The 27,193-nt window shown below is 72.3% G+C and overlaps 1 protein-coding gene across 1 annotated transcript; it reads left to right on the top strand.

Annotated features, from left to right (window-relative positions):
* CPSF1 (cleavage and polyadenylation specific factor 1) lies at positions 1 to 27,032 on the top strand. The gene is given in 33 exon segments (XM_075919914.1): positions 1 to 73; positions 76 to 149; positions 5,423 to 5,450; positions 8,334 to 8,467; positions 9,639 to 9,719; positions 10,547 to 10,698; positions 11,030 to 11,176; positions 12,369 to 12,508; positions 13,168 to 13,278; positions 13,532 to 13,625; positions 14,039 to 14,126; positions 15,155 to 15,280; positions 15,745 to 15,796; positions 17,169 to 17,263; positions 17,523 to 17,597; positions 17,942 to 18,022; positions 18,480 to 18,569; positions 18,705 to 18,815; positions 19,038 to 19,179; positions 19,283 to 19,461; positions 20,195 to 20,331; positions 20,542 to 20,716; positions 21,357 to 21,405; positions 21,408 to 21,458; positions 21,461 to 21,561; positions 22,121 to 22,210; positions 24,414 to 24,557; positions 24,869 to 24,992; positions 24,995 to 25,020; positions 25,641 to 25,757; positions 25,839 to 25,929; positions 26,096 to 26,428; positions 26,764 to 27,032. Coding segments are annotated over 33 exon segments (3,750 nt in total). The 5' UTR covers positions 1 to 6; the 3' UTR covers positions 27,009 to 27,032.
* The last annotated feature ends 161 nt before the right edge of the window (positions 27,033 to 27,193 follow it).

Below are 27,193 nucleotides of genomic sequence, written 5' to 3'. Positions count from 1 at the left end.
CCGAGGATGTATGCGGTGTACAGACAGGCCCACCCCCCGACGGGGGTGGAATTCTCCATGTACTGCAACTTCTTCTCAACACAGAGCGCAACCTGGTAGTGGCAGGAACGTCTCAGCTCTACGTGTACAGACTCAACCATGACTCCGAGGTACCCGGTTCTCCCGCCAAGCTATGTCAGTCCCGCCCAGCCCTCTGTGTCGCAGCTGTTTCACAGATCCTATCCCTGCATGTCTATGGGTTGCCTGTGGTACCAGGGACTGGATTCGATAGTCAGGGAGCTCCCTTGCAGGCCTGTGTTCCTAACGCAAATCCAGGGTGTATGTTAATCAAATGAAAGCGTAATATTTTTGACCCCCCGGGAACTCAGAATTAATCCTCTTCTGAGTGGAGGTGCAAACCCAAAAATGCCTTGGACACCTGCCAGGAATGTCATTCATAAATCACAAAGGAAAGAAGAAATTTGGAAGCATTTGTAAATTATTATTATTGTTTGTGGCTTGTATTGCCATAGTGATGGAGCAGAACTCCGCAGTCGCACCAACAGAACTGGCTGGATACGAGGGGATGTTAAAATGCGCTTCACTTACGAATCAAGTAGTTGATACAGTTTGTATGGACGACTTGATTAGTCGAGAAGGGAAGGCAGCCTGGCTCACACCGGGTCCATGACCAAACCCCGCTGTGACTGTGCAATTTAAAATGCAGTAGGAGCTGGGGGGCAGGCTGCCCGGCTCCTACTACGTGTTAATGCCAGAGCTGCAGTGAGGCTGGGTCCCGGCCCGGCGTGAGCTAGGACTGAGCCAGGGCATCGTATGACGTTTTAATGCAGAGCTGCAGTGAGGCTGGGTCCCGGCCCGGCGTCAGCTAGGACTGAGCCAGGGCGTCGTACGACGTGTTAATGCAGAGCCGCAGTGGGGCTGGGTCCCGGCCCGGCGTCAGCTAGGACTGAGCCAGGGCGTCGTACGACGTGTTAATGCAGAGCCGCAGTGGGGCTGGGTCCCGGCCTGGCGTCAGCTAGGACTGAACCAGGGCGTCGTACGATGTATTAATGCAGAGCCGCAGTGGGGCTGGGTCCCGGCCTGGCGTGAGCTAGGACTGAGCCAGGGCGTCGTACGACGTGTTAATGCAGAGCCGCAGCGGGGCTGGGTCCCGGCCTGGCGTGAGCTAGGACTGAGCCAGGGCGTCGTACGACGTGTTAATGCAGAGCCGCAGCGGGGCTGGGTCCCGGCCTGGCGTGAGCTAGGGACTGAGCCAGGGCGTCGTACGACGTGTTAATGCAGAGCCGCAGCGGGGCTGGGTCCCCGGCCGGTGTGAGCTAGGACTGAGCCAGGGCGTCGTACGACGTGTTAATGCAGAGCCGCAGTGGGGCTGGGTCCCGGCCTGGCGTGAGCTAGGACTGAACAGGGCGTCGTACGACGTGTTAATGCAGAGCCGCAGCGGGGCTGGGTCCCGGCCTGGCGTCAGCTAGGACTGAACCAGGGCGTCGTACGACGTGTTAATGCAGAGCCGCAGTGGGGCTGGGTCCCGGCCTGGCGTCAGCTAGGACTGAACCAGGGCGTCGTACGATGTGTTAATGCAGAGCCGCAGTGGGGGCTGGGTCCCGGCCTGGCCGTCAGCTAGGACTGAGCAGGGCGTCGTACGACGTGTTAATGCAGAGCCGCAGTGGGGCTGGGTCCCGGCCTGGCGTGAGCTAGGACTGAGCCAGGGCGTCGTACGACGTGTTAATGCAGAGCCGCAGTGGGGCTGGGTCCCGGCCTGGCGTGAGCTAGGACTGAGCCAGGGCGTCGTACGACGTGTTAATGCAGAGCCGCAGTGGGGCTGGGTCCCGTCCCGGCGTCAGCTAGGACTGAGCCAGGGCGTCGTACGACGTGTTAATGCAGAGCCGCAGTGGGCTGGGTCCCCGGCCTGGCGTCAGCTAGGACTGAGCCAGGGCGTCGTACGACGTGTTAATGCAGAGCTTGCTGTGGGGCTGGGTCCCCGCCTGGCGTGAGCTAGGACTGAGCCAGGGCGTCGTACGACGTGTTAATGCAGAGCCGCAGTGGGGCTGGGTCCCGGCTGGCGCGAGCTAGGACTGAGCCAGGGCGTCGTACGAAGTGTTAATGCAGAGCCGCAGTGGGGCTGGGTCCCGGCCTGGCGTGAGCTAGGACTGAACCAGGGCGTCGTACGATGTGTTAATGCAGAGCCGCAGTGGGGCTGGGTCCCGGCCTGGCGTGAGCTAGGACTGAGCCAGGGCGTCGTACGACGTGTTAATGCAGAGCCGCAGTGGGGCTGGGTCCCGGCCTGGCGTCAGCTAGGACTGAACCAGGGGCGTCGTACGAAGTGTTAATGCAGAGCCGCAGTGGGCTGGGTCCCGGCCCGGTGTGAGCTAGGACTGAGCCAGGGCGTCGTACGACGTGTTAACGCAGAGCCGCAGTGGGGCTGGGTCCCGGCCTGGCGTGGAGCTAGGACTGAGCCAAGGTGTCATACGATGTGTTATGCAGAGCCGCAGTGGGGCTGGGTCCCAGCCTGGCGCGAGCTAGGACTGAGCCAGGGCGTCGTACGACGTGTTAATGCAGAGCCGCAGTGGGGCTGGGTCCCGGCCTGGCGTGAGCTAGGACTGAACCAGGGCGTCGTACGACGTGTTAACGCAGAGCCGCAGTGGGGCTGGGTCCCAGCCCGGTGTGAGCTAGGACTGAGCCAGGGCGTCGTACGATGTGTTAATGCAGAGCCGCAGTGGGGCTGGGTCCCGGCCTGGCGTGAGCTAGGACTGAGCCAGGGCGTCGTACGACGTGTTAACGCAGAGCTGCAGTGAGGCTGGGTCCCCGGCCCGGCGTGAGCTAGGACTGAGCCAGGGCGTCGTACGACGTGTTAATGCAGAGCCGCAGTGGGGCTGGGGTCCCGGCCTGGCGTCAGCTAGGACTGAGCCAGGGCGTCGTACGACGTGTTAATGCAGAGCCGCAGTGGGGCTGGGTCCCGGCCCTGGCGTGAGCTAGGACTGAGCCAGGGCGTCGTACGACGTGTTAATGCAGAGCCGCAGTGGGGCTGGGTCCCGGCCTGGCGTGAGCTAGGACTGAGCCAGGGTGTCGTACGACGTGTTAATGCAGAGCCGCAGTGGGGCTGGGTCCCGGCCTGGCGTGAGCTAGGACTGAGCCAGGGCGTCGTACGACGTGTTAATGCAGAGCCGCAGTGGGGCTGGGTCCCGGCCTGGCGTGAGCTAGGACTGAGCCAGGGCGTCGTACGACGTGTTAATGCAGAGCCGCAGTGGGGCTGGGTCCCGGCCTGGTGTGAGCTAGGACTGAGCCAGGGTGTCGTACGACGTGTTAATGCAGAGCCGCAGTGGGGCTGGGTCCCGGCCTGGTGTGAGCTAGGACTGAGCCAGGGCGTCGTACGACGTGTTAATGCAGAGCCGCAGTGGGGCTGGTCCCGCCTGGCGTGAGCTAGGACTGAGCCAGGGCGTCGTACGTACGACGTGTTAATGCAGAGCCGCAGTGGGGCTGGGTCCCGGCCTGGCGTGAGCTAGGACTGAACCAGGGCGTCGTACGACGTGTTAATGCAGAGCCGCAGTGGGGCTGGGTCCCGGCCTGGCGTGAGCTAGGACTGAGCCAGGGCGTCGTACGACGTGTTAATGCAGAGCCGCAGTGGGGCTGGGTCCCGGCCTGGCGTGAGCTAGGACTGAGCCAGGGCGTCGTACGACGTGGTTAATGCAGAGCCCGCAGTGGGGCTGGGTCCCGGCCTGGCGTGAGCTAGGACTGAACCAGGGCGTCGTACGACGTGTTAATGCAGAGCCGCAGTGGGGCTGGGTCCCGGCCCTGGCGTGAGCTAGGACTGAGCCAGGGCGTCGTACGACGTTGTTAATGCAGAGCCGCAGTGGGGCTGGGTCCCGGCCTGGCGTGAGCTAGGACTGTGAGCCAGGGCGTCGTACGACGTGTTAATGCAGAGCCGCAGTGGGGCTGGGTCCCGGCCTGGCGTGAGCTAGGACTGAGCCAGGGCGTCGTACGACGTGTTAATGCAGAGCCGCAGTGGGGCTGGGTCCCGGCCTGGCGTGAGCTAGGACTGAGCCAGGGCGTCGTACGACGTGTTAATGCAGAGCCGCAGTGGGGCTGGGTCCCAGCCTGGCGTGAGCTAGGACTGAGCCAGGGCGTCGTACGACGTGTTAATGCAGAGCCGCAGTGGGGCTGGGTCCCGGCCTGGCGTGAGCTAGGACTGAGCCAGGGCGTCGTACGACGTGTTAATGCAGAGCCGCAGTGGGGCTGGGTCCCGGCCTGGCGTCAGCTAGGACTGAGCCAGGGCGTCGTACGACGTGTTAATGCAGAGCCGCAGTGGGGCTGGGTCCCGGTCCGGTGTGAGCTAGGACTGAGCCAGGGCGTCGTACGACGTGTTAATGCAGAGCCGCAGCGGGACTCTGCATTTAAATGCATCTAGTCGATTGCATTAACCGATAGGCTTTTGTTTATCGCCTAATCGACTCCAGCATTTCATCCCTACTGGATACAGACGGAGGGGAGAGTACGAGGAGCTGGGACGCTGGGGGTGAGCCTGGCAGCAGCCTCGCCGTTAAGGCTTTTGTAGGGCTCCTGGCACAGGCTGAGGAGAGTGGGGAGGGAGTTTTGTGGCTAGTTACGACAGCGCCTCCCCAGCATGAAGGGCAGTGGGGCAGGAAGCACAAAGGGGCTGTTTGAACGTTCGTCCTGCGGGGGCCCCGCCCTGCTGGCAGCAGGTCTGCGCTCAGCGTTATAATTCTGCATCTTCGATTTGCTGATAAGCATAAGAACATAGGAACGGCCGTACTGGGTCAGACCAAAGGGCCATCTAGCCCAGTATCCTGTCTGCCGACAGTGGCCAGCACCAGGTGCCCCAGAGGGGGTGGACCGAAGACAATGATCAAGCGATTTGTCTCCTGCCATCCCTCTCCAGCCTCTGACAGACAGAGGCCAAGGACACCACGGGAAGGCGGTGGTGGAGTTTGAGAGCCCGCACGGGGGCGGTTAGCTGTGGGCGGGTAGGAAAGGGGACCGTAGGGGAGCGGATGGGGGGGGCATAGGCCTAGCCTCCGGAGAGCCCGGAGAGGTGCTTGTGCTCAGGTTAGCTCGGTTACCGCGTTGCGGGAATACTCGGTGCTTGGCTCACGTCTTCTTTTCAGAGGGGTTAGGTGCACGGACCTGGGGGGCAGGGCTTGTGGGCCAGGCACGGGAGAGCCTGGGGGTGGGGCAAAGCCCAGGAATGCTGGGGGGCTGCCGGCCAGCTGAGGGGCAGTGGCTGTGCTGGGGCGGGGGAGCTTCCATTGCTTGCGTGCTCTGGAGCTGCCCCGTGAGTGGGACCAGGCCCCCGGCCCCGAGCTGAGGGGCCCTGGCCACGGGCGCTAGAGCAGGGCTGCTGCCCGGCCAGGCTCGCGGGACCGGGCGTCTGGGTGCAGCGGCTGATGCAGTGCTCTCTTCCTTCCAGCCCTCCACGAAAGGAGACAGGCCCACAGGTAGGTGGGGCGGGGAGCGGGCAGCAGTGGGGCGGCCTGGCCTGCGGGGTCGCCTGGGGCGGGGCTGTAACCTGAGCCTGGCCGCGGCGCGTCCCCCCGCCCTGCTCACGTGCAGGCCTCTGCGTCCTGCTGAGACCACGAGCCGGTGGAAGCAGAACCCACTTGGCACGTGGTCTTTGGGTCACGGGGCCGGCCACCCCCTGCCCAGCGCCGGCCTGAGAGCCAGCAGCGGGGAACCAGGAAATCTCCTTAGGCCCTGCCAGCCATGGCCACCCCAGCGTAGGTCACAGCGTCCTGCCCCCAAGCCTCTCCCCGGGGAGCCCGTCGGGCTGGGGGTGGAGGGTGGGGCGTGGAATCCCGCAGCCCCTGGCCGGCTGTCCCGGGCCTGCCTCCTGGCCGGCGGAGCGAGGGGCTGGCCGGGGGCGCGGAGCTGTGACATGGGGCTGAATTGGCCACGCCCCGGCTATCGCGAGTGCGGCGCGACGGGCGTGATCCCGGCAGGGGGCGAGGCGTCCTGTGGGAGCCCCGGGGCTGATTCCCGGTGCGGCCGGGGACCACATGGGGCTGGCCGGCGGGGTCGGCGGGTGGAGAGGGCAGAGCAGGCTGGGTGCTGTGACGCGGGCGAGGCCGGGGCGCCCCTCGGCGGGTGGAGAGGGCAGAGCAGGCTGGGTGCTGTGACGCGGGCGAGGCCGGGGCGCCCATCGGCGGGTGGAGAGGGCAGAGCAGGCTGGGTGCTGACACGTGGGCGAGGCCGGGGCGCCCCTCGGAGGGGGCAGGCAGAGCAGGCTGGGTGCTGTGACGTGGGCGAGGCCGGGGCGCCCCTCGGCGGGGGCAGGCAGAGCAGGCTGGGTGCTGTGACGTGGGTGAGGCCGGGGCGCCCCTCGGAGGGGGCAGGCAGAGCAGGCTGGGTGCTGTGACGTGGGCGAGGCCGGGGCGCCCCTCGGCGGGGGCAGGCAGAGCAGGCTGGGTGCTGTGACGTGGGTGAGGCCGGGGCGCCCCTCGGAGGGGGCAGGCAGAGCAGGCTGGGTGCTGTGACGTGGGCGAGGCCGGGGCGCCCCTCGGCGGGGGCAGGCAGAGCAGGCTGGGTGCTGTGACGTGGGTGAGGCCGGGGCGCCCCTCGGAGGGGGCAGGCAGAGCAGGCTGGGTGCTGTGACGTGGGCGAGGCCGGGGCGCCCCTCGGCGGGTGGAGAGGGCAGAGCAGGCTGGGTGCTGTGACGCGGGCGAGGCCGGGGCGCCCCTCGGCGGGTGGAGAGGGCAGAGCAGGCTGCGTGCTGTGACGCGGGCGAGGCCGGGGCGCCCCTCGGTGGGTGGAGAGGGCAGAGCAGGCTGGGTGCTGTGACGTGGGTGAGGCCAGGGCGCCCCTCGGCAGGTGGAAGGGCAGAGCAGGCTGCGTGCTGTGACGTGGGTGAGGCCGGGGCGCCCCTCGGCGGGGGCAGGCAGAGCAGGCTGGGTGCTGTGACGTGGGTGAGGCCAGGGCGCCCCTCGGCAGGTGGAGAGGGCAGAGCAGGCTGCGTGCTGTGACGTGGGTGAGGCCGGGGCGCCCCTCGGCGGGGGCAGGCAGAGCAGGCTGGGTGCTGTGACGTGGGTGAGGCCGGGGCGCCCCTCGGAGGGGGCAGGCAGAGCAGGCTGGGTGCTGTGACGTGGGTGAGGCCGGGGCGCCCCTCGGAGGGGGCAGGCAGAGCAGGCTGCGTGCTGTGACGTGGGCGAGGCCGGGGCGCCCCTCGGCGGGTGGAGAGGGCAGAGCAGGCTGCGTGCTGTGACGCGGGCGAGGCCGGGGCGCCCCTCGGCGGGTGGAGAGGGCAGAGCAGGCTGGGTGCTGTGACGTGGGCGAGGCCGGGGCGCCCCTCGGAGGGGGCAGGCAGAGCAGGCTGGGTGCTGTGACGTGGGCGAGGCCGGGGCGCCCCTCGGCGGGTGGAGAGGGCAGAGCAGGCTGGGTGCTGTGACGTGGGCGAGGCCGTGGCGCCCCTCGGCGGGTGGAGAGGGCAGAGCAGGCTGCGTGCTGTGACGTGGGCGAGGCCGGGGCGCCCCTCGGCGGGTGGAGAGGGCAGAGCAGGCTGGGTGCTGTGACGTGGGCGAGGCCGGGGCGCCCCTCGGCGGGTGGAGAGGGCAGAGCAGGCTGGGTGCTGTGACGCGGGCGAGGCCGGGGCGCCCCTCGGCGGGTGGAGAGGGCAGAGCAGGCTGGGTGCTTTGACGTGGGTGAGGCCAGGGCGCCCCTCGGCGGGTGGAGAGGGCAGAGCAGGCTGGGTGCTGTGACGTGGGCGAGGCCGGGGCGCCCCTCGGCGGGGCCAGGCAGAGCAGGCTGGGTGCTGTGACACGGGCGAGGCCGGGGCGCCCCTCGGCGGGGGCAGGCAGAGCAGGCTGCGTGCTGTGACGTGGGTGAGGCCGGGGCGCCCCTCGGCGGGTGGAGAGGGCAGAGCAGGCTGGGTGCTGTGACGTGGGTGAGGCCAGGGCGCCCCTCGGCGGGTGGAGAGGGCAGAGCAGGCTGGGTGCTGTGACGTGGGCGAGGCCGGGGCGCCCCTCGGCGGGGCCAGGCAGAGCAGGCTGGGTGCTGTGACACGGGCGAGGCCGGGGCGCCCCTCGGCGGGGGCAGGCAGAGCAGGCTGCGTGCTGTGACGTGGGCGAGGCCGGGGCGCCCCTCGGCGGGGGCAGGCAGAGCAGGCTGCGTGCTGTGACGTGGGCGAGGCCGGGGCGCCCCTCGGCGGGTGGAGAGGGCAGAGCAGGCTGGGTGCTGTGACGTGGGCGAGGCCGGGGCGCCCCTCGGAGGGGGCAGGCAGAGCAGGCTGGGTGCTGTGACGTGGACGAGGCCGGGGCGCCCCTCGGCGGGGGGCAGGCAGAGCCCTGGCCTTGCACCTCTCGGCCTCACTCGTGCTCTGGCCTGGGCAGAGGGCAAAAGTCACAAGGAGAAGCTGGAGCTGGTGGCCGCCTTCGCCTTCTTCGGCAACGTCATGTCCATGGCCAGCGTGCAGCTGGCGGGAGCTAAGAGGGACGCCCTGCTGCTCAGCTTCAAGGATGCCAAGGTAACTTCGGGGGCAGGCCCCGCGGGACGGGCAGGGCCTGGGCCAGATCATCCCCCAAAGCTGGGACTGGACTAGCTGGGGGGCTGCTGGACCCGGGGGGGATGGCTGACAGCCCAGAGGGAGGGGGGTCGGGCAGGTCTGGAGGGAGGGGGCTGACGAATCTGGAGGGAGGGGGGCTGACGGACCCGAAGGTGGGGGGGTCGGGCAGGTCCGGAGGGAGGGGGCTGACGGATCTGGAGGGAGGGGGGTCAGGCAGGTCCAGAGGGAGGGGGGCTGATGGATCTGGAGGGAGGGGGGTCAGGCAGGTCCAGAGGGAGGGGGGCTGATGGATCTGGAGGGAGGGGGGTCGGGCAGGTCCGGAGGGAGGGGGGCTGATGGATCTGGAGGGAGGGGGGTCGGGCAGGTCCGGAGGGAGGGGGCTGACGGACCCGGAGGGAGGGGAGTCGGGCAGGTCTGGAGGGAGGGGGGCTGACGGACTCGGAGGGAGGGGGCTGATGGATCTGGAGGGAGGGGGCTGATGGATCTGGAGGGAGGGGGGTCGGGCAGGTCCGGAGGGAGGGGGGCTGACGGACCCGGAGGGAGGGGGGTCGGGCAGGTCTGGAGGGAGGGGGGCTGACGGACCCGGAGGGAGGGGGGCCTGACGGATCTGGAGGGAGGGGGGCTGACGGACCCGGAAGGAGGGGGGCCTGACGGATCTGGAGGGAGGGGGGCCTGACGGACCCGGAGCGAGGGGGGTCGGGCAGGTCTGGAGGGAGGGGGGCTGGCGGACCCGGAGGGAGGGGGGGTCGGGCATGTCTGGAGGGAGGGGGGCTGGCGGACCCGGAGGGAGGGGGGCTGGCGGACCCGGAGGGAGGCGGGGTCAGGCATGTCTGGAGGGAGGGGGGCTGGCGGACCCGGAGGGAGGGGGGCTGACGGACCCGGAGGGAGGGGGGCTGACGGACCCAGCCTGGGCGTGAGGGGCAGAGCAGGGAGCGGCTCGGAGTGCTCGGGCGGTACCTCGGGTCCTGACGGAACCAAGGGGCTGACGTGGCCCACGTGGTATCTGCTGCCTTTCCGGGCGGGCACAGTGCTCCCCGCAGGCCTTTGACGTCCATGGAGGTGCCGTGTCCGTGGAGGGTGCCCCCACCCGAGGGTGCCGTCTTTTTAACCCTCCCCTTTCCCCTCCCCCCAGCTCTCGGTGGTGGAGTACGACCCGGGCACCCACGACCTGAAGACCCTCTCCCTGCACTACTTTGAGGAGCCGGAGCTAAAGGTCGGTCCTTGCGTGCGAGCTGGGGGTCAGCGCCTCCCTGTTCCCGCCGCGGCATGGGGGCCGCTCGGGCAGCCGCTCGCCCCGGGCATCATGCCCCCGCCAGGCTGGGAGCGCTGGGCCCTCCCTGGCCCGCCAGGCCTGCCCTCCGCCCCCCAGCGCTGGGGTTGTAACACGGCCAGGCCTGGGGCCCGCGGCTTCGGCCCTTCACAGCCCAAGGGGCGAGACCGCGGCGCAGGAACGAGGTGGCGGAGCCGGGCCGAGGCGCGTTTCCGGCCCACCCCGGGGGAGCTGTGCGTGGCCTCCGTGGCCCCTCGGCTGGGCTGCCCTGTACGGGATGGCAGCGCGTGGAGAGGACCAGGTGGCAGCTCCCTGCACGGCTCCGCCCCCGGTGAGGGGGAGCCCCTGGGCCGTGTGTGGGACTGAGCCCCCTGCGTTCCAGGGCTGAGACCCACGGGCTGTGTCCAGCGCCTGCCCCCCTCGGGGAGCCAGGAGCGCCGGGCCCGGGGAGAAAGCCCTCGGGCCCTGCGAGCGCCAGGCCAGCCTGGGTTGCCAGAAGCAGGCCGACCATTTCCGGTGGGTGGGGGGGGCTGGTGAGGCTCGTGGGGAGGGAGGTGGTTCTGGGAGGCTCCAGTGTGGCTGCCTGGGGCTGGCAGGTTTGCCCCGGGCCCGTGGGGCCGGAGTGGCTCAGCGGGGGGCGGGGGGGGGGGGGGCAGGTTTGCCCCGGGCCTGCGGGCCGGAGTGGCTCAGCGGGGGGCGGGGGGGGGGGGAGGTTTGCCCCGGGCCCGCGGGGCCGGTGTGGCTCAGTCTGCTGCGCTCTGTGCCCCCAGGACGGCTTTGTGCAGAACGTTCACATCCCCAAGGTGCGGGTGGACCCGGACGGGCGCTGCGCCGTCATGCTGATCTACGGCACCCGCCTCGTGGTGCTGCCCTTCCGGCGGGACACGCTGACGGACGAGCACGAGGGGGTGATGGGAGAGGGGTAAGGCCCCGTGCCGCAGGGTGGGGGTGGGCCCAGGCCACCGGTGCGCGGTTACCTGGTACCGGAGCAGCCCCTGCCTGCGGCCCGCCGTGGGGGGCGGGGGCTGCTCCAGCCCGGCGGGGGGAGGGGGCCGGGCGCCCCACGGTGGGGGAGCAGGCGCAGGAGAGGAGAGGAGAGGACGGAGCGCACAGGAGTGGGGCTCTCTGGGCCTGCTCCAGCGCCAGGCCGGGCCCCTTCCCAGGGGGCGTGGGGCCACGGGCGGCTGGGCCAGAGGGGCTGGCTGCCCCCCTCGGCCTCCCAGCCCCTCACACGCTTTTCCCTCCCGCCGCAGCCAGAAATCCAGCTTCCTGCCCAGCTACATCATCGACGTGCGGGAGCTGGACGAGAAGCTGCTCAACATCATCGACATGCAGTTCCTGTGCGGCTACTACGAGCCCACCCTGCTCATCCTCTTCGAGCCCAACCAGACCTGGCCGGGGTACGGCGACGGGCTCCGAGCCCTTGGGGGGGGGCCCTGCCCCGCCGGGCGCCCCCAGCCTCCGAGCCCCTTGGGCCCCCCCTGCCCCGCCGGGCGCCCCCAGCCTCCGAGCCCCTTGGGCCTCTCCCCGCCCCGCCGGGCGCCCCCAGCCTCCGAGCGGCTCCGATCCCTCGTGGGGGCCCCCCCCGCCCCGCCGGGCGCCCCCAGCCTCCGAGCCCCTTGGGCCTCTCCCCGCCCCGCCGGGCGCCCCCAGCCTCTGAGCCCCTTGGGCCTCTCCCTGTCCCGCCGGGCGCCCCCAGGCTCCGATCCCTCGCGGGGGCCCCCCCCGCCCCGCCGGGCGCCCCCAGCCTCCGATCCCTCGCGGGGGCCCCCCCCGCCCCGCCGGGCGCCCCCAGGCTCCAGTCCCTCGTGGGGGGGCCCCCCCGCCCCGCCGGGCGCCCCCAGCCTCCGAGCCCCTTGGGCCTCTCCCTGTCCCGCCGGGCGCCCCCAGCCTCCGAGTGGCTCCGATCCCTCGTGGGGGCCCCCCCCGCCCCGCCAGGCGCCCCCAGGCTCCAGTCCCTCGTGGGGGGGCCCCCCCGCCCTGCTGGGCGCCCCCAGCCTCCGAGCTCCTTGGGTCCCCTCTGCCCCTTGGGCCCCCCCAGCCTCCGAGCTCCTTGGGCCCCCCCCGTCCCGCCGGGCGCCCTCAGCCTCCAAGCGGCTCCGATCCCTCGTGGGTCATCGTCCCCCCTCCACTCCGCCCCGCCAGGCGCCCTCAGCCTCCGACCTGCTCTGATCCCACATGGGGCCCTGCCCCCGCCCCCCTGCAGCCACCACCGGCTCTGAGCCCCTGGGATCCCATGCAGGGGCCCTCCCCCGCCCCGGGCTGCCGGCTGTTTGCAGAGGGCTCAGTGCCTGCGAGCCCAGCACGGGCCTCCAGCTAGCTCTCCTGGGAGGAGGGGCCGGCTGGTGCAGCCTGGCAGGGATGGGGCGGTGGCACCAAAGCCCCTCTGGAGACCCAGCAGGGCAGGGTGGCCGGGGGGGTGGCCGAGCCGCGCACGGGCAGACACCGTCCCTGGGCGCGGGGGCTGGCGGGGCGCACGTGCCCACGGATCCCGACGCGCAGGGCTGTCCCCGGCCGGCCGCCTCCCCCCGCACTGCTCCGCCGGGGCAGGGCGTGTGCGAGCTGCCTCCCTCCCTCCCTCCCTCGCCGCAGGCGGGTGGCCGTGCGCCAGGACACCTGCAGCATCGTGGCCATCTCGCTGAACATCATGCAGAAGGTCCATCCCGTCATCTGGTCGCTCAGCAACCTGCCCTTCGACTGCACGCAGGCCCTGGCCGTGCCCAAGCCCATAGGTGAGACCAGCCTCGGCGTGCGGGGGGGGCGCCTGGGACTGGCCCGACCCCTGCCCGCCTCCGCCACTGGCCTCCGTGGCCTTGGCCCTGTCCCTCAGTCTCTGCGGCCGTGAGGTCAGTCCGGCGGTGTCTGCGGTGGGCGGGTTCCCATGGGGCTTGGCGGGGCCGGTGAGTGCGGGCGCGTTGCATCGATGCAGGGCGCTGGCTGGCGCTCTCCAGCTGCAGACAGGGAGGCACCCGCCGGGTGGGCCCCTCAAACGCGAGGGGAGCACGGGGGGCCCCCAAGGGGCTTAGGGCCGAGCCGTTTCCTCCCCCTCTCCAAACGCCTGCCAGGCCTGGGCTCCGGCGTGAGCCTGTGAGACCAGCCCAGCCCCCCGGCTCTGCAGGGCTCAGACCTGCCTAGTCCCGGTAACTGGTGCCAGGGGCGGGGTTTGAAGCAGGGCGAGGCTCTCGCCTTCGAGGTTACCCCCCCAGCGTCCCTGGGGCGCCTGGTGCTGGGGCCTAGGACTGAGAGCCCGGGAGCTGTCCCCCCGAAGGACGGGCTGTGCCAGGTGTAGTGTGGGGCGCTGGGCTGGGCCCGGAGGGCGGCTGGGTGCCATGTGCCCACCCCGCGGGCTGCCCCCCGGCACTGACGGGCCCGCCGGCTGCTCTCCCCCCAGGCGGCGTGGTGATCTTCGCCGTCAACTCCCTGCTGTACCTGAACCAGAGCGTCCCGCCCTACGGAGTGTCCCTCAACAGCATGACGGCCGGGACCACCGTCTTCCCCCTGCGTAAGCCCGGCCCCCGCGGCCCCGTAGGCCCGGTGTCCTGCCCAGGGCGTGGGGGACGGCCTGTGCGCCAAGGGCTCTCGCCACCAGCAGTGCATGCTGGGACATGTAGTCCGGGGGGGGGGGGTACTGACCTCCGGGAGGCTCCTGCCCCGTTTCTTGTGCCCCGGGGGGGGGGGGGGGGGCGTGGCGGCAGGGCCGGGGCCGCGCTGCGTCCTGCTCTGGGCTGGCACCGAGCTGGGCCCTCTCTCCGCAGGCGTCCAGGACGGGGTGAGGCTGACGCTGGACTGCGCGCAGGCCACGTTCATCTCCTACGACAAGATGGTGATTTCGCTGAAAGGAGGGGAGATGTAAGGCCCTGGCCCCGGGCTCTGGGCGGGGGAGGGGGCAGGCTTGGAGTGGGGCCGGCCCCCCTGGCTGGCGCTATGGGGGGAGTGGGGTCTAGTGGTTAGCGTGGGATACGGGGAGGCAAGTCCCGGCGCTGCCTATGCGTGGGGCAGGGCTGCTGGCTGGCGACCCTGGGCGGCGGGGGGCTTGCCGGGCTGCGTGGCAGGGCCCGGTGGCGAGAGCGGCCAGCGGGCGCCTCGGGGCCGGGCCGGGCCGTTCGGCTCTGACTGGCTTTCCGGCCGGGACGCCCCCGGTGCTCTCGCTGTGACTTGGCCGGCGTGATCCGGGCCCAGGCAGGGGCCGCCCTGCCCCACGGGGCGTGGGCTCTGGGCCATGCTCGGGCTCCCGGCCTCACTGCTGCCCCGTCTCTCCTCAGCTACGTGCTGACCCTCATCACCGACGGCATGAGGAGCGTCCGCTCCTTCCACTTCGACAAGGCAGCCGCCAGCGTCCTCACCACCTGTGTAAGCCGCTGGGCGGGGCCTGGCAGGCTGAGTCTCGCCCGGGGCGTCTCCTGGCCTGGCCAGCGGGCACCCGGCCCTCCCCGTGCCAGGCTCGTGCCATCTGGGGTGGCGGTGCCCGGGCGCGGGGGCTGGTTGGCGCGGGGGGGTGGCGGAGCCCAGGCACGGGGGCTGGTTGGCGCGGGGGGGGCGGTGGTGCCCGGGGGCTGGTTGGCGCGGGGGGGTGGCGGAGCCCGGGCACGGGGGCTGGTTGGCGCGGGGGGGGCGGTGGTGCCCAGGCGCGGGGGCTGGTTGGCGCGGGGGGGTGGCGGAGCCCGGGCACGGGGGCTGGCTGGCGCGGGGGGGTGGCGGAGCCTGGGCACGGGGGCTGTTTGGCGCGGGGGGAGCTGTGGTGCCCGGGTGTGGGGGCTGGTTGGCGCGGGGGGGGTGGCGGAGCCCGGGCACGGGGGCTGTTTGGCGCGGGGGGGTGGCGGAGCCCAGGCACGGGGGCTGTTTGGTGCGGGGGGGGGCGGTGGTGCCCGGGCATGGGGGCTGGTTGGCGCGGGGGGGGGCGGTGGTGCCCAGGCGCGGGGGCTGGTTGGCGCGGGGGGGGGGGCGGAGCCCGGGCACGGGGGCTGTTTGGCGCGGGGGGCGGTGGTGCCCGGGCACGGGGGCTGTTTGGCGCGGGGGGGTGGCGGAGCCCGGGCACGGGGGCTGTTTGGCGCGGGGGGGGCGGTGGTGCCCGGGCATGGGGGCTGGTTGGCGCGGGGGGGGGCGGTGGTGCCCAGGCGCGGGGGCTGGTTGGCGCGGGGGGGGGGGGCGGAGCCCGGGCACGGGGGCTGTTTGGCGCGGGGGGGGCGGTGGTGCCCGGCTGTGGGGGCTGGTGGGCGCGGGGGGCGGTGGTGCCCGGGCACGGGGGCTGGTGGGCGCGGGGGGCGGTGGTGCCCGGGTGTGGGGGCTGGTGGGCGCGGGGGGGTGGCGGGGCTGGGCTCAGGCGAGCCCCAGAACAGGGCGGAGGGGTCCTGAGGGCGTCCATGTCTCTGCTCCCTCAGATGATCACGATGGAGCCGGGTTACCTGTTCCTGGGCTCGCGGCTCGGTAACTCCCTGCTGCTCAGGTACACGGAGAAGCTGCAGGAGCCCCCGGTGAACGTTGCCAAGGACCCGTCCGACAAGCAGGTCAGGGCAGCCTGGGGCCTGCGGGTGCCTCCCCTCCCTCCCCTCCAACGTGCTTTTCTCCCTGCCCCCCTCCCAGGCTTCCGCCCTGGCGCCGTTCCCTGCGTGGCTGGCGCCGTCCCTGGGGCTGGCGTAGTGGCCGCTGCGGCCTGCATGGCTCTGTGAGCGAGTAGCCAATGGCCCCTGTGGCCTCTGGCTGGGAGCTGGAGATGCTGAAGGGGCCGTGTTTGGCCCTGTCCCAGAGCGGGCTGGCCCCACCTGCAGGGTCTGTCTCCAGCTGGCCCTGGCCTGGCTGCCTGGGGGTTCGGGCTCGTGCCCGTGCGCCGGGGGGCCGGAGGGTGCCCAGCTCCTCCCGCTGGGTGGCCCGGTGCTGTTCCCCAGTCTCGGCTGCCCCGTTGGCCGAGTGAGGGTCGGAGCCCGGGGCGGGGGGAGACGTCCTGTCACTGCCGGCTGCTCTGTTCCCCCAGGAGGAGCCCCCCGTCAAGAAGAAACGGTCGGAGTCGGCTGGGAACTGGGCTGGTAGGTGGGCGCCCGCTGGGGTCGAGGGGCGCTTGGGGAGCACAGCGACGGGGGCCAAGCGAGCCAGCCTGGGGCCCGACGCAGCTCCGGCTCCCTGGGGCGTGGCGGGGGTGGGAGGCGGGGGCTCGGTGTGGCGGGGGTGGGAGGCCGGGGCCCAGCGCGGCTCCGGTTCCCTGGGGTGTGGCGGGGGTGGGAGGCGGGGGCCCGGCGTGGCTCCTGTTCCCTGCGGTGTGGCGGGGGTGGGAGGCGGGGGCCCGGCGCGGCTCCGGCTCCCTGGGGTGTGGCGGGGGTGGGAGGCGGGGGCTCGGTGTGGCGGTGGTGAGAGGCGGGGGCCCGGCGCGGCTCCGGCTCCCTGGGGTGTGGCGGGGGTGGGAGGCGGGGGCCCGGCGCGGCTCCGGCTCCCTGGGGCGTGGCGGGGGTGGGAGCCGGGGGCCCGGCGCGGCTCCGGCTCCCTGGGGTGTGGCGGGGGTGGGAGGCGGGGGCCCGGCGCGGCTCCGGCTCCCTGGGGTGTGGCAGGGGTGGGAGGCGGGGGCCCGGCGCGGCTCCGGCTCCCTGGGGCGTGGCGGGGGTGGGAGGCGGGGGCCCGGCGCGGCTCCGGCTCCCTGGGGCGTGGCGGGGGTGGGAGGCGGGGGCCCGGCGCGGCTCCGGCTCCCTGGGGTGTGGCGGGGGTGGGAGGCGGGGGCCCGGCGCGGCTCCGGCTCCCTGGGGCGTGGCGGGGGTGGGAGGCGGGGGCCCGGCGCGGCTCCGGCTCCCTGGGGCGTGGCGGGGGTGGGAGGCGGGGGCCCGGCGCGGCTCCGGCTCCCTGGGGCGTGGCGGGGGTGGGAGGCGGGGGCCCGGCGCGGCTCCGGCTCCCTGGGGCGTGGCGGGGGTGGGAGGCGGGGGCCCGGCGCGGCTCCGGCTCCCTGGGGCGTGGCGGGGGTGGGAGGCGGGGGCCCGGCGCGGCTCCGGCTCCCTGGGGCGTGGCGGGGATGGGAGGCGGGGGCCCGGCGCGGCTCCGGCTCCCTGGGGCGTGGCGGGGGTGGGAGGCGGGGGCCCGGCGCGGCTCCGGCTCCCTGGGGCGTGGCGGGGGTGGGAGGCGGGGGCCCGGCGCGGCTCCGGCTCCCTGGGGCGTGGCGGGGGTGGGAGGCGGGGGCCCGGCGCGGCTCCGGCTCCCTGGGGCGTGGCGGGGGTGGGAGGCGGGGGCCCGGCGCGGCTCCGGTTCCCTGGGGTGTGGCGGGGGTGGGAGGCGGGGGCCCGGCGCGGCTCCGGTTCCCTGGGGTGTGGCGGGGGTGGGAGGCGGGGGCCCGGCGCGGCTCCGGCTCCCTGGGGTGTGGCGGGGGTGGGAGGCGGGGGCCCGGCGCGGCTCCGGCCCAGGCTCCGCTCGCTGTCGCAGGAGGGAAGTCGGCCCCACAGGACGAGGTGGACGAGATCGAGGTGTACGGCAGCGAGGCCCAGTCGGGGACCCAGCTGGCCACCTACTCCTTCGAGGTACGTGCTCCGCCGGGCGCGGTCAGGCCGGGCCCCTCTGCGCAGCGGCTGGGTTCAGCTGCGGGGAGCCGGGCCCTGCCGCCCCACGGTGAGCCCTGGGGCCCGGCCAGGCAGTGGGCGTCTGGCCCCCCGGTGCTGACCCTGTCCCCCAGCTCCGTGGCAGCTGGGGCTGAGCGGGCGCTGGGGCCCTAGGGGGCGGGGCCCCGTGGCCCCCGGGGGGCGGGGCTGGCACAGGGCCTGACCCCCTTGTGTCTTGCAGGTGTGTGACAGCATCCTCAACATCGGGCCCTGCGCCAACGCAGCCATGGGGGAGCCCGCCTTCCTGTCCGAAGAGGTGCGTCGCCCGCTGCTCCTCCCGCCCCCCCCAGGCCTGCCGGCTCCTGGGGCTGGGGGCAGTGCCCTGTGCAGCTAGCGCCGGGCGCCTTTCGAACCCCCGTTCCCTGGCTGCCCCAGGAGCAGCCAGCGCTTGGCCTCGCGTCCTGCCCGGGCACTGGCGCCGGCTGCTCCCGGGGCGGGGGGAGCGCAGGACCCCGAGGACGGGCGCCGGCGCTGGAGTGGGGCTGGGAGCCGAGGGGTGAGGGGCGGGTACCGGGGGTGGGGTGTGCGGAGCTGTGCTGGGGTCCAGCCCTCCAGCTTCCCCCTCGCGGCTCCTGACCCTGCTTGTCTCGGCGGCTGCAGTTCCAGAACAGCCCGGAGCCGGACCTGGAGATCGTGGTTTGTTCGGGCTACGGGAAGAATGGAGCCCTCTCCGTCCTGCAGGTGAGCACGGCGCCGGCGGGGGGGGCTGTGCAGGGGGAGCCTGGCGGGTGTGTCTGTGCCCGGGGGGGGGGGAGCCTGGCGCGGGTGTGTCTGTGCCCGGGGGGGAGCCTGGGACTGGTGTGTCTGTGCCCGGGGGGGTGGGATTCCGGGGGCCCAGGGCCCACGGAAGGCAGAGGCGGGCCTGCCTGCTGAGGGGTGGGGTGCCCAGGCATCCCAGAGGGCAGAGGCGGGCCTGCCTGGGGAGGGGTGGGGTGCCCGGGCCCCCGGGAGGGCAGAGACGGGCCTGCCTGAGGAGGGGTGGGAGGCGGAGCAGGCAGGGCTGGGGTGTGAGCGGCGCTAGCGCCTCCTGCTGGCTCGGTGGCAGGGCAGGGCTGGCTGGAGCGTGGCCCCGTGGTCTCGGGGCCCAGCGGGGGGGCTCCGGGGAGCTGCCGTTCTAGCCTCCGCCCCCTCCCCACAGAAGAGCATCCGCCCCCAAGTGGTGACGACCTTCGAGCTGCCCGGCTGCTACGACATGTGGACGGTGATCGCGCCGCAGAGGAAGGAGGAGGTCAGCGCCGGCCCCTCCTCCGCCGCTTCCCCGAGCCCCGGCTCCTTCGGAGCAGCCCCCCCACCGGGCTGGCCTGCGGGCGGGGCCCGGGGCTGCGGGGGGCGCGGGCTCACGGGCGGCTTCCTTCTCCCGCAGGACGAGAGCGCCCAGGGGGAGAGTGGGGAGAAGGAGCCCGGCCCCCCCGAGCCCGAGGACGATGGCAAGAGACACGGGTTCCTCATCCTGAGCCGCGAGGACTCCACCATGGTACGGCCCCGGCCTGTCCGCGAGGGCCCCGAGCGCGGAGCTCAGAGCGCGCAGGCCAGGGCAGGGGAGCGGCTGTTCTGCGCTGCTCAGGGGGGGAGCAGGGGCCTGGCCCCCCCCAGCGCACGGGGCGCTGAACGCTCCGGGGAGGGGCGGGGCGGGCGGCTTGGTGTGGGGGCTCGGGCCCCGCCCACACTGACCGCCCCCCGGCCGCACGCCCCGCAGATCCTGCAGACGGGCCAGGAGATCATGGAGCTGGACACCAGCGGCTTCGCCACGCAGGGGCCCACGGTGTTCGCTGGCAACATCGGGGAGAACCGCTACATCGTGCAGGTCTCGCCCCTGGGCATCCGGCTGCTGGAAGGAGGTGGGTGTTGCGGGGGCATCGTGGCCATCCGCTAGCGGGGGCCTGGTGCGTGTGGGGGGCCCCCCGGTCTCCCCCGCCTCAGCCGCGTGGCTCTGTCGTCCAGTGAACCAGCTGCACTTCATCCCCGTGGACCTGGGCTCCCCCATCGTGCACTGCGCCGTGGCCGACCCCTACGTGGTGATCATGAGCGCCGAGGGCCAGGTGACCATGTTCGTGCTGAAGAGCGACACCTACGGGGGCAGGACCCACCGGCTCACCCTGCAGAAGCCCCAGCTGCACCACGTGAGTCTGGGGTGCTGCTGCTCGGGGCGGGCAGATGTCACGTGCCGGGGACGGCTCCGCCCTGGGCGGGGGCTCTGTGCCCCTGCCCTCCCCGTGCCGGAGCCGCTCCCAGCACACAAGCCAGACCCTGTGGGGGCGGGCGGGCAGACAGGCTGCAGCGTGTCCCGCGCTGCCCGGCCTGCACAAAGGGAATAAGGGGCCAGTCTGGCAGCTCCGCTGGGCGTCCCACGCGCCCGGGGAAACACGCCGGGTTGGCTGATTGGCGGCACGGAGCGAGACCGCGGCCAGGCTGTGCGGCCCGAGAGTCCGACCCGGTCCCACGGGACACAGCGGACGAGTGTCAGCCGGTCTAACGTCGCGCCCCTCCCCGTGTGCTCCCGACCGTGCTGAGCGGCGGGTCCCTGGCCGCCTCGGGAGCGGTGAACGGGATGGGCTGGCCGGCGTGTGGGGGGTTTCCCTCCTTCCGGTAGCGCCAGGAGACAGCCGTGCGGAAGGGTGTTCCCGGCCCGGTGCCTTCGTGTGTGTGCCCCCCCCTCCACTGGCCCGGTGCCTTCGTGTATCGGGCCCCTCCCCCCCGGCCCGGTGCCTTCGTGTGTCCCCCACCAGCCTCCCGGCACGGTGCCGGCCAATGGCTCTCTCGAACGCCTGGAGTGGGTTAACGCCCATCCCGTCGCGATGCCAGCGGATGGTCCGTGCCCGGGCTGGTGGTACCCACAGCCCCTCTGCCTTGCAGCAGTCGAAGGTGATCGCGCTGTGCGTGTACCGCGACGTCAGCGGCATGTTCACCACGGAGAGCCGGACGGCCAGCACCAAGGACGAGCTCTTGCTCCGGAGCCAGGCGGAGGTGGAGATGGTCATTCAGGACATCAGGTGGGAGAGCGGCGGGCCCTTCCCTGGCCGTGGGGGGCAGGCAGGGGGTGCGGGGCCTGAGCGCTGGCCGGCTGCCGAGCCGCCTGCAGCGGGGGACAGGGCACAGCTGGGGTGCCAGGCCTGTCGGCACGCGCTGTGTGCCCACCAGCCGCCGAGGGGCGCGGGGGGGGGGGAGGCACCCGGCCCCCGTAACAGCCCCCCCGCCCGCAGTAACTCGGTGGACGACGAGGAGGAGATGCTCTACGGGGACTCCGGCTCGCTGTTCAGCCCCGCCAAGGAGGAGCCGCGCCGCAGCAGCCTGTCGCTGGCAGACCGGGACCCCCACCAGTACAAGGCGGAGCCCACGCACTGGTGCGTGCTGGTGCGGGAGAGCGGCACCATGGAGGTGAGGCCCGGCCCCGCCCTCCGGAGCCAGCTGTGGCCGTGCCCGCGTGGCGCTGAGACAGGCGGGGAGGCCTGCGGGTGCAGCCGGCCGGCAGCGGGTGCTTAGGCACAGGCGCCCTGCCCCCAGAGTCGGCCCCATGGGGGGAGGCCGGGGGGCCCGGGGGCGCGGCGCTGCTGGTGGGGGCGGGCAGGCAGGTGAGTCCCAGCTCCCCTCTGAACTTCCAAAGGGTCGGCCGCGAGCAGGCTTCCTACCAAGCCGTGACCCCTGCTGCCCCGGGCCCGTTGGGGGGGTTTCTAGGCCCCCCTTGCATGGAATCTCTCTTAGCCCCGTGCCCTAAAGGGAGCAGTTACACTGAGGCTGGGCTGTAATGTGCCCCACAGCCCGTGTGATTAACCTGTGGAACTCCTGGCTGCACGGCAGACTCCCAAGGGTGCCGAAAGGCCCTAGTGTTCCCTGGCTGAGAGTAACACGCCAGCCTCCCTGCTTCAGGGCTGAGCCAGGCCTGGCCGGAGGGGCCTTGGGCGCGTTCTCCAGGGACGGCCCCGCAGGCGTTGGGGGAGCTGGCTGCTCCGGCCGTGGCTGGGGGGTCCTGCCAGGCGCCTCCCCGGGCCCCGCCTCGCTCACTGTCTCCCCCCCGCAGATCTACCAGCTGCCCGACTGGCGCCTGGTCTTCCTGGTGAAGAACTTCCCCATGGGCAGCGGGTGCTGGTGGACAGCTCGTTCGGGCAGCCCGCGGCGCAGGGGACGCCAAGAAGGAGGAGGTGACGCGGCAGGGGGAGATGCCCCTGGTGAAGGAGGTGCTGCTGGTGGCGCTGGGCCATCGCCAGAGCCGGCCGTACCTGCTGGTGAGCTGGGGGCTGCCGCACTTGGAGCCAGGCCCCCCGGCGCTCGCGACCCTCCTGGGCGGGCGTGGGTGGCTGGGGTGGGGCTGGCTGGGGAACGGGGCCAGGGAGCAGCTGTCCGTGCCGCCGCCAGACTGGAAGGGCCCAGCGCCCGGGGACGGGTTCTGTTCGATCTCCTCGGCCACTGGGACGCAGCGCCTGGGAGGTGTGCGGGCAGAGCAGCCGGGAGGGGCCGCCGGGGGCCGTGGGACGGGGCTGGGGGGTCGCGCTCTGTCCGGGGGCGGGGCGGGGCGCATGGGGACGGCCAGAGGGGAGCGCAGGCCAAGTGCAGCATTCGGGGACCGAGCGCCGCCCCGGGGGCCGCTGGCCGGGAGGTGTCTGCGCAGGGCAGCGGTGGGAGCCCGTCCCTGGGGCGTGTCCGAGGGGACCGCGCTGCCCTCGCGCCAGCCCTGGCGTTGTGGGGGCTTCCCTCCCCTCCGCGGCCAGGAGCTGGGCCCGCCAGGCCTGTGTGTCTGTGGGCCCAGGAGCGCCGGCGTCTCAGCCCCTCTCGCCCGGCCGGCAGGTTCACGTGGACCAGGAGCTGCTCATTTACGAGGCGTTCGGCCACGACTCCCAGCTGGGCCAGAGCAACCTGAAAGTCCGGTTTAAGAAGGTAAACGGAGCAGAGCCGGCCTGCGGGCCCCCCGCTCGTCTGCACGGGGCCCCGAGCACCCCCCCGGCCCTCCCTCGGTCCCTCCCCGGCCCCGCCTCAGTTCCCTCCAGGCCAGCGAGCTGGTGCAGCCTGGGGCCAGGCCCCAGCACAGGGCAGGGAGCGAATCCGAGGGGCTGTCTGATCTGCAGCAGGCAGGGAGGTGCTGAGTAACCGGCTTTCCGGGCCAGGCCACCAGCGGGTCTGGCTCCACTCGCCTCAGGCTTTTGAGATTGTCTTGCCACAAGCACCCCAGAAATCCCCCGAGGGGGGGCTGCTGCAAGGTGGGTGCGTTTGTGATGGGGGGCTTGTCCACTCTTGTGGTCCTGGGTCCACGCTGGTCGCCGTTCCCTGGTGGCTGTGTGGGCTGTGGGCGACCCCTACTGGCCTGTGTCTGTAGCACTGCCCAGCGGGGGGGAGGGGATTCCTGGGGCCATGGCCAGCCACTTCCCACCCGGCCGGGGAAGGGGTGTGTAACAAGGAGGGGGGTGGCTACTGGGGGTGAGTGTTGGTTGGAGAAGGGTTCGTCGGAGTGTGGGGGAGCGTGGAGGAGGCAGACTGATGCCAGGACGGGGTTCAGGGGCTGTCGGCCTGTCCTCCTGGGCCGACCTCGCGCCCATGCGGGGCGGTATCTCGGAGAAGCAATACTCCCACGTTTACTGGCTGGCCGAGTCCCATCAAGCTGCCAACGCGCCGTCGCAGCATCCCAACGGGCCAGTCAGGCTGGAAGGGCACAGCGAGGGGTCCAGGTCGGGGCTCGAGTCTCCGCCGATTTCGGAGGATCCCCAGCTGGGAGGGTTGCGAGTGCTTTGGAGGCTGGGTCGCGACTCAACGTGATCTGGGCAAACCGCAGCAATGGCCGGAGGGAAGCAGGGTGAAGTGGAACAAGGGCCAATGCAAAGAGCTGCCCGGAGGAAGGACCAGTCCGTGTCTCACGCCGGGAAGCGACTGTCCCGGGGGGAGTCCTGCAGAAAGGGGCCTGGGGGCAGTGTGGGCCCCACGCTCCATAGGAGTCAGCAGTGTGAGGCTGCTGCAAGACAAGCAAACGAGATTCAGTCGCATTGACGGGAGTGTGGTGAGCAAGACGGGAGAGGTCGTTGCTCCGCTCCGCTCTGCGCTCATTCGGCCTCGGCCGGAGTGTTGTCCAGGTCTGGAGGGGTCCAGAGAGGAGCAGCAGGAATGCTGAAAGGTCCAGAGACCATGAGCGGGGAGGGGAGGCTGAAGGAACCGGGCCTGTTTAGTTTGCAGGAAGCGTGGGAGGGGGACGTGAGAGCCGTTCCAAGTGTCTAAAAGGGTCCCGGGGGGAGGGGGATAATCGTCCCCCTGGGCCCTGCGGATGGGCGGGAAGCACTGGGCTCACGCTGCCGCCAGGGAGGTTTTGGTTGCACGTTGGGAAGAGCGTCCTGCCCGTCGGGGGTTAAGCCCTGGAATCTGTAGCCCAGGGCGTTGGTGGAGCCCGGGTCAGACAGGCCGGGCCAGGGATGGGCCTGGCCTTCCCAGCTCTGCCGGGAGCGCAGAGCCTGGATTCCACAGCCGCCCCGCCCCACGGGGGCTGGGTCCTGTGTGGGGCGCCGGAGTCCCAGCTCTGCAGGGCGGGGGGCGGGTCGGCAGCGCCCTCCGCGGGCGTCGTGCTGGTGAGCCTGGAGGGGAGGACCCGGGCGGGGGTTCCCTGCTCTCCCCTGTCCCCGCGGCGGGGCGCCTGGAGGGGAGGACCCGGGCGGGGGTTCCCGGCTCCCCCCTGTCCCCGCGGCGGGGCGCCTGGAGGGGAGGACCCGGGCGTGGGTTCCCGGCTCCCCCCTGTCCCTGCGGCAGGGCGCCTGGAGGGGAGGACCCGGGCGGGGGTTCCCGGCTCTCCCCCCTGTCCCCGCGGCGGGGCGCCTGGAGGGGAGGACCCGGGCGTGGGTTCCCGGCTCCCCCCTGTCCCGCGGCGGGGCGCCTGGAGGGGAGGACCCAGGCGGGGGTTCCCGCTCCCCCCTGTCCTCGCGGCGGGGCGCCTGGAGGGGAGGACCCAGGCGGGGGTTCCCGGCTCCCCCCTGTCCCCGCGGCGGGGCGCCTGGAGGGGAGGACCCGGGCGGGGGGTTCCCTGCTCCCCCCTGTCCTCGCGGCGGGGCGCCTGGAGGCCCTCGCTCAGCAGGGGCCTCAGCAGCCCCCGTCCTGTCCCTGCCAGGTGCCCCACAACATCAACTTCCGGGAGAAGAAGCTGAAGCCGTCCAAGAAGAAGTCGGAGAGCGCGGGGGGCGAGGACGCAGGGGGCGCGCGGGGGCGGGTCGCCCGCTTCCGCTTCTTCGAGGACATCTACGGCTACTCGGGGGTGAGCCGGGGCAGGGTCACTCCCTCGCTCGGCCGGGGGCTCGGAGCGGGCAGGGCCCTGGGGCGGCGAGACCCCTCGGGGTGCTGGGGGCTGGTCATTGCGCTGCCCTACAGGGAGAGCCCAGAAGCCAGGAGGGGGCTGGCTGAGCCGGTGCTTGGAGCGGAGGCCTGGGCAGGGCTGGGGCTGTGGGCTGGGCCAGCCCTGGGTGGCCGGGAAGAGCCTGCGGAGAGGGAGCGGGATCCCCGGGGCCGGAGCTCCCTGTCAGCAGGCCCTGGCTCCCCGCTCTGACCCGGTGCTGTCTCTGCCCCCAGGTGTTCATCTGCGGCCCGTCCCCGCACTGGCTGCTGGTGACGGCCCGGGGGGCCCTGCGCCTGCACCCCATGACCATTGACGGCTTGATCGAGTCCTTCGCCCCCTTCCACAACGTCAACTGCCCAAGGGCTTTCTCTATTTCAACCGGCAGGTGCGTGGGCCGAGCCCTGCCGGGGCTCCCTGGGGAGACGGGAACAAGGGGTCACCCGACAAAAGGAACAGGCCGCAGGTTTCAAACAAACAGAAGGCCGTTTCTCTACACGCAGAGCACAGGCAACCTGTGGAACTCCTCGCCAGAGGACGCGGTGGAGGCTAGAACTTTAACAGGGTTGAAAACGAGCTAGCTAGATCCATGGAGGTTAGGTCCTTCAATGGCTATTAGCAGGGCTTGCCGAACCGTGGCGAGTCCCGCTCGCCAGCCGCGCTGTCCGGCGATTTGCACATGCACAGATCGCCCGAACCCGGCTCTTGCGGGTTGCAATCTACTTGCCACGGGCGCGTAGATTGCATTATTTGTTGAGCCCGGATGGGTCGGGATGGTACCTTGGCCTGTCTGTCTGGAGGTGGGTGACGGGAGGGATCCCGGAGGATTCCCTGTTGTGTCCCCTCCCTCTGGGGCACCTGGCACCGGTCACTGGGCAGACCGGACCCTGGGCTGGATGGAGCCTTGGTCTGACCCCGCCTGGCCCTCCCTGTGAGGCGCGAGGACCTAGGCACCCTCCCGGCCAGCAGCTCCCCTCTCGGTGCGGGGCTGACGGGCTCTGCTTGCAGGGGGAGCTGCGGATCAGCGTGCTGCCCGCCTACCTGTCCTACGACGCCCCGTGGCCCGTGAGGAAGATCCCGCTGCGCTGCACCACGCACTACGTGGCTTACCACGTGGAGTCCAAGTACGGCCGGGCCCGGGGAGGGGCGGCCCGCTCTTCGTGCTGCCCCCCGGCGGCCCCGCTAACGGCTGCGTGTCCCGGGCAGGTCTACGCCGTGGCCACCAGCGTCATCAACGCCTGCACCCGCATCCCCCGCATGACGGGAGAGGAGAAGGAGTTCGAGAGCATCGAGCGGGGTGAGCGGGGCCCGGCCAGGCCAGGCTCCCGGCCCCGGGAGCTTCGCGTCAGGCCTGTGCTGCTCCCCCGGGCCGGAGAACCTGGCGGTCCCTGGGGCGGGGGCGGGGGCGCCCAGGCTGGGAGGCCGTGGGACAGGCCCATGCAGCTGCCTCGGTCTCTCCCCAGACGAGCGCTACATCCACCCGCAGCAGGAGGCCTTCTCCATCCAGCTGATGTCGCCGGTGAGCTGGGAGACCATCCCCAACACCGGTAAGGGCCCGGCCCCGGCGGAGGGCCGGACATGGGGGTCCGGGAGGAGCGGCTGGGCCCGGTTCCTGCCCGGGCCCGGCCCTGAGCCCCCCCTGCCGCCCGGCCAGGATCGAGCTGGAGGAGTGGGAGCACGTGACCTGCATGAAGACGGTGTCGCTGAAGAGCGAGGAGACGGTGTCGGGGCTGAAGGGTTACATCGCCACCGGCACGTGCCTCATGCAGGGCGAGGAGGTGACCTGCCGCGGCCGGGTGAGTGGGGCCGGGCTGCCCCCGGGCCTGGGCGCAGAGGGGGGCGTAGGCGGAGCTGGCCTGGCTGTCTCCACGGAGCCAGGCTCTGTGCGCGCCTGCGCTTGTGCCGTCCTGCTGGGCCCTCGGGCGGGGGGTCGCCTCCCGCTCCCAGCCAGGCGGGCAGCAGGGAGGGAGCGGCCCCGCTTTCCCGGTGGGATTCGCACGCTGCCGGCCGAGGAGCTGAGCGCCCGCCCGGGTTTGTGTGTCTGCCGGTGGGCGCGTGCCCGCCTGCCTCGGGCCACGGAACAGTCGTTCCGCACGTGGCTGGCACAGCGTAGAGCCCCCCGTCTCCGCAGATCCTCATCATGGACATCATCGAGGTGGTGCCGGAGCCGGGGCAGCCGCTCACCAAGAACAAGTTCAAGGTGCTGTACGAGAAGGAGCAGAAGGGCCCGGTCACTGCGCTTTGCCACTGCCACGGCTACCTGGTCTCGGCCATCGGCCAGAAGGTGAGAGGCCCCTGGGCCGGCAGCCGCCGGAGCCCCCTTCCCAGCCGGGCCAGGGCCCGTCTCCACCACCCGGTCCTGGAGGGGGGCGCTGAGTGTGAGCCGGGGCCAGCTGGGGTTGTGGGGAATGGAGCCTGGGGGGAGGGGGCTGGCTCTGATCCAGCTGGGGAGGGGGGCATTCCTGTCTTGGGTGGGTTGTGGGGAATGGAGCCTGGGGGGAGGGGAGTTATGGGGAACAAGGCCTGGCTCTGATCCAGGCAGGGGGAGGTTATGGGGAACG

The sequence above is a fragment of the Pelodiscus sinensis genome, chromosome 2, assembly GCF_049634645.1.
Source record: "Pelodiscus sinensis isolate JC-2024 chromosome 2, ASM4963464v1, whole genome shotgun sequence".
In the NCBI taxonomy this organism is placed as follows: domain Eukaryota; kingdom Metazoa; phylum Chordata; order Testudines; family Trionychidae; genus Pelodiscus; species Pelodiscus sinensis.
Note: the sequence above shows the minus strand (reverse complement) of the source record. Positions and strands in the feature narration are given on the sequence as shown.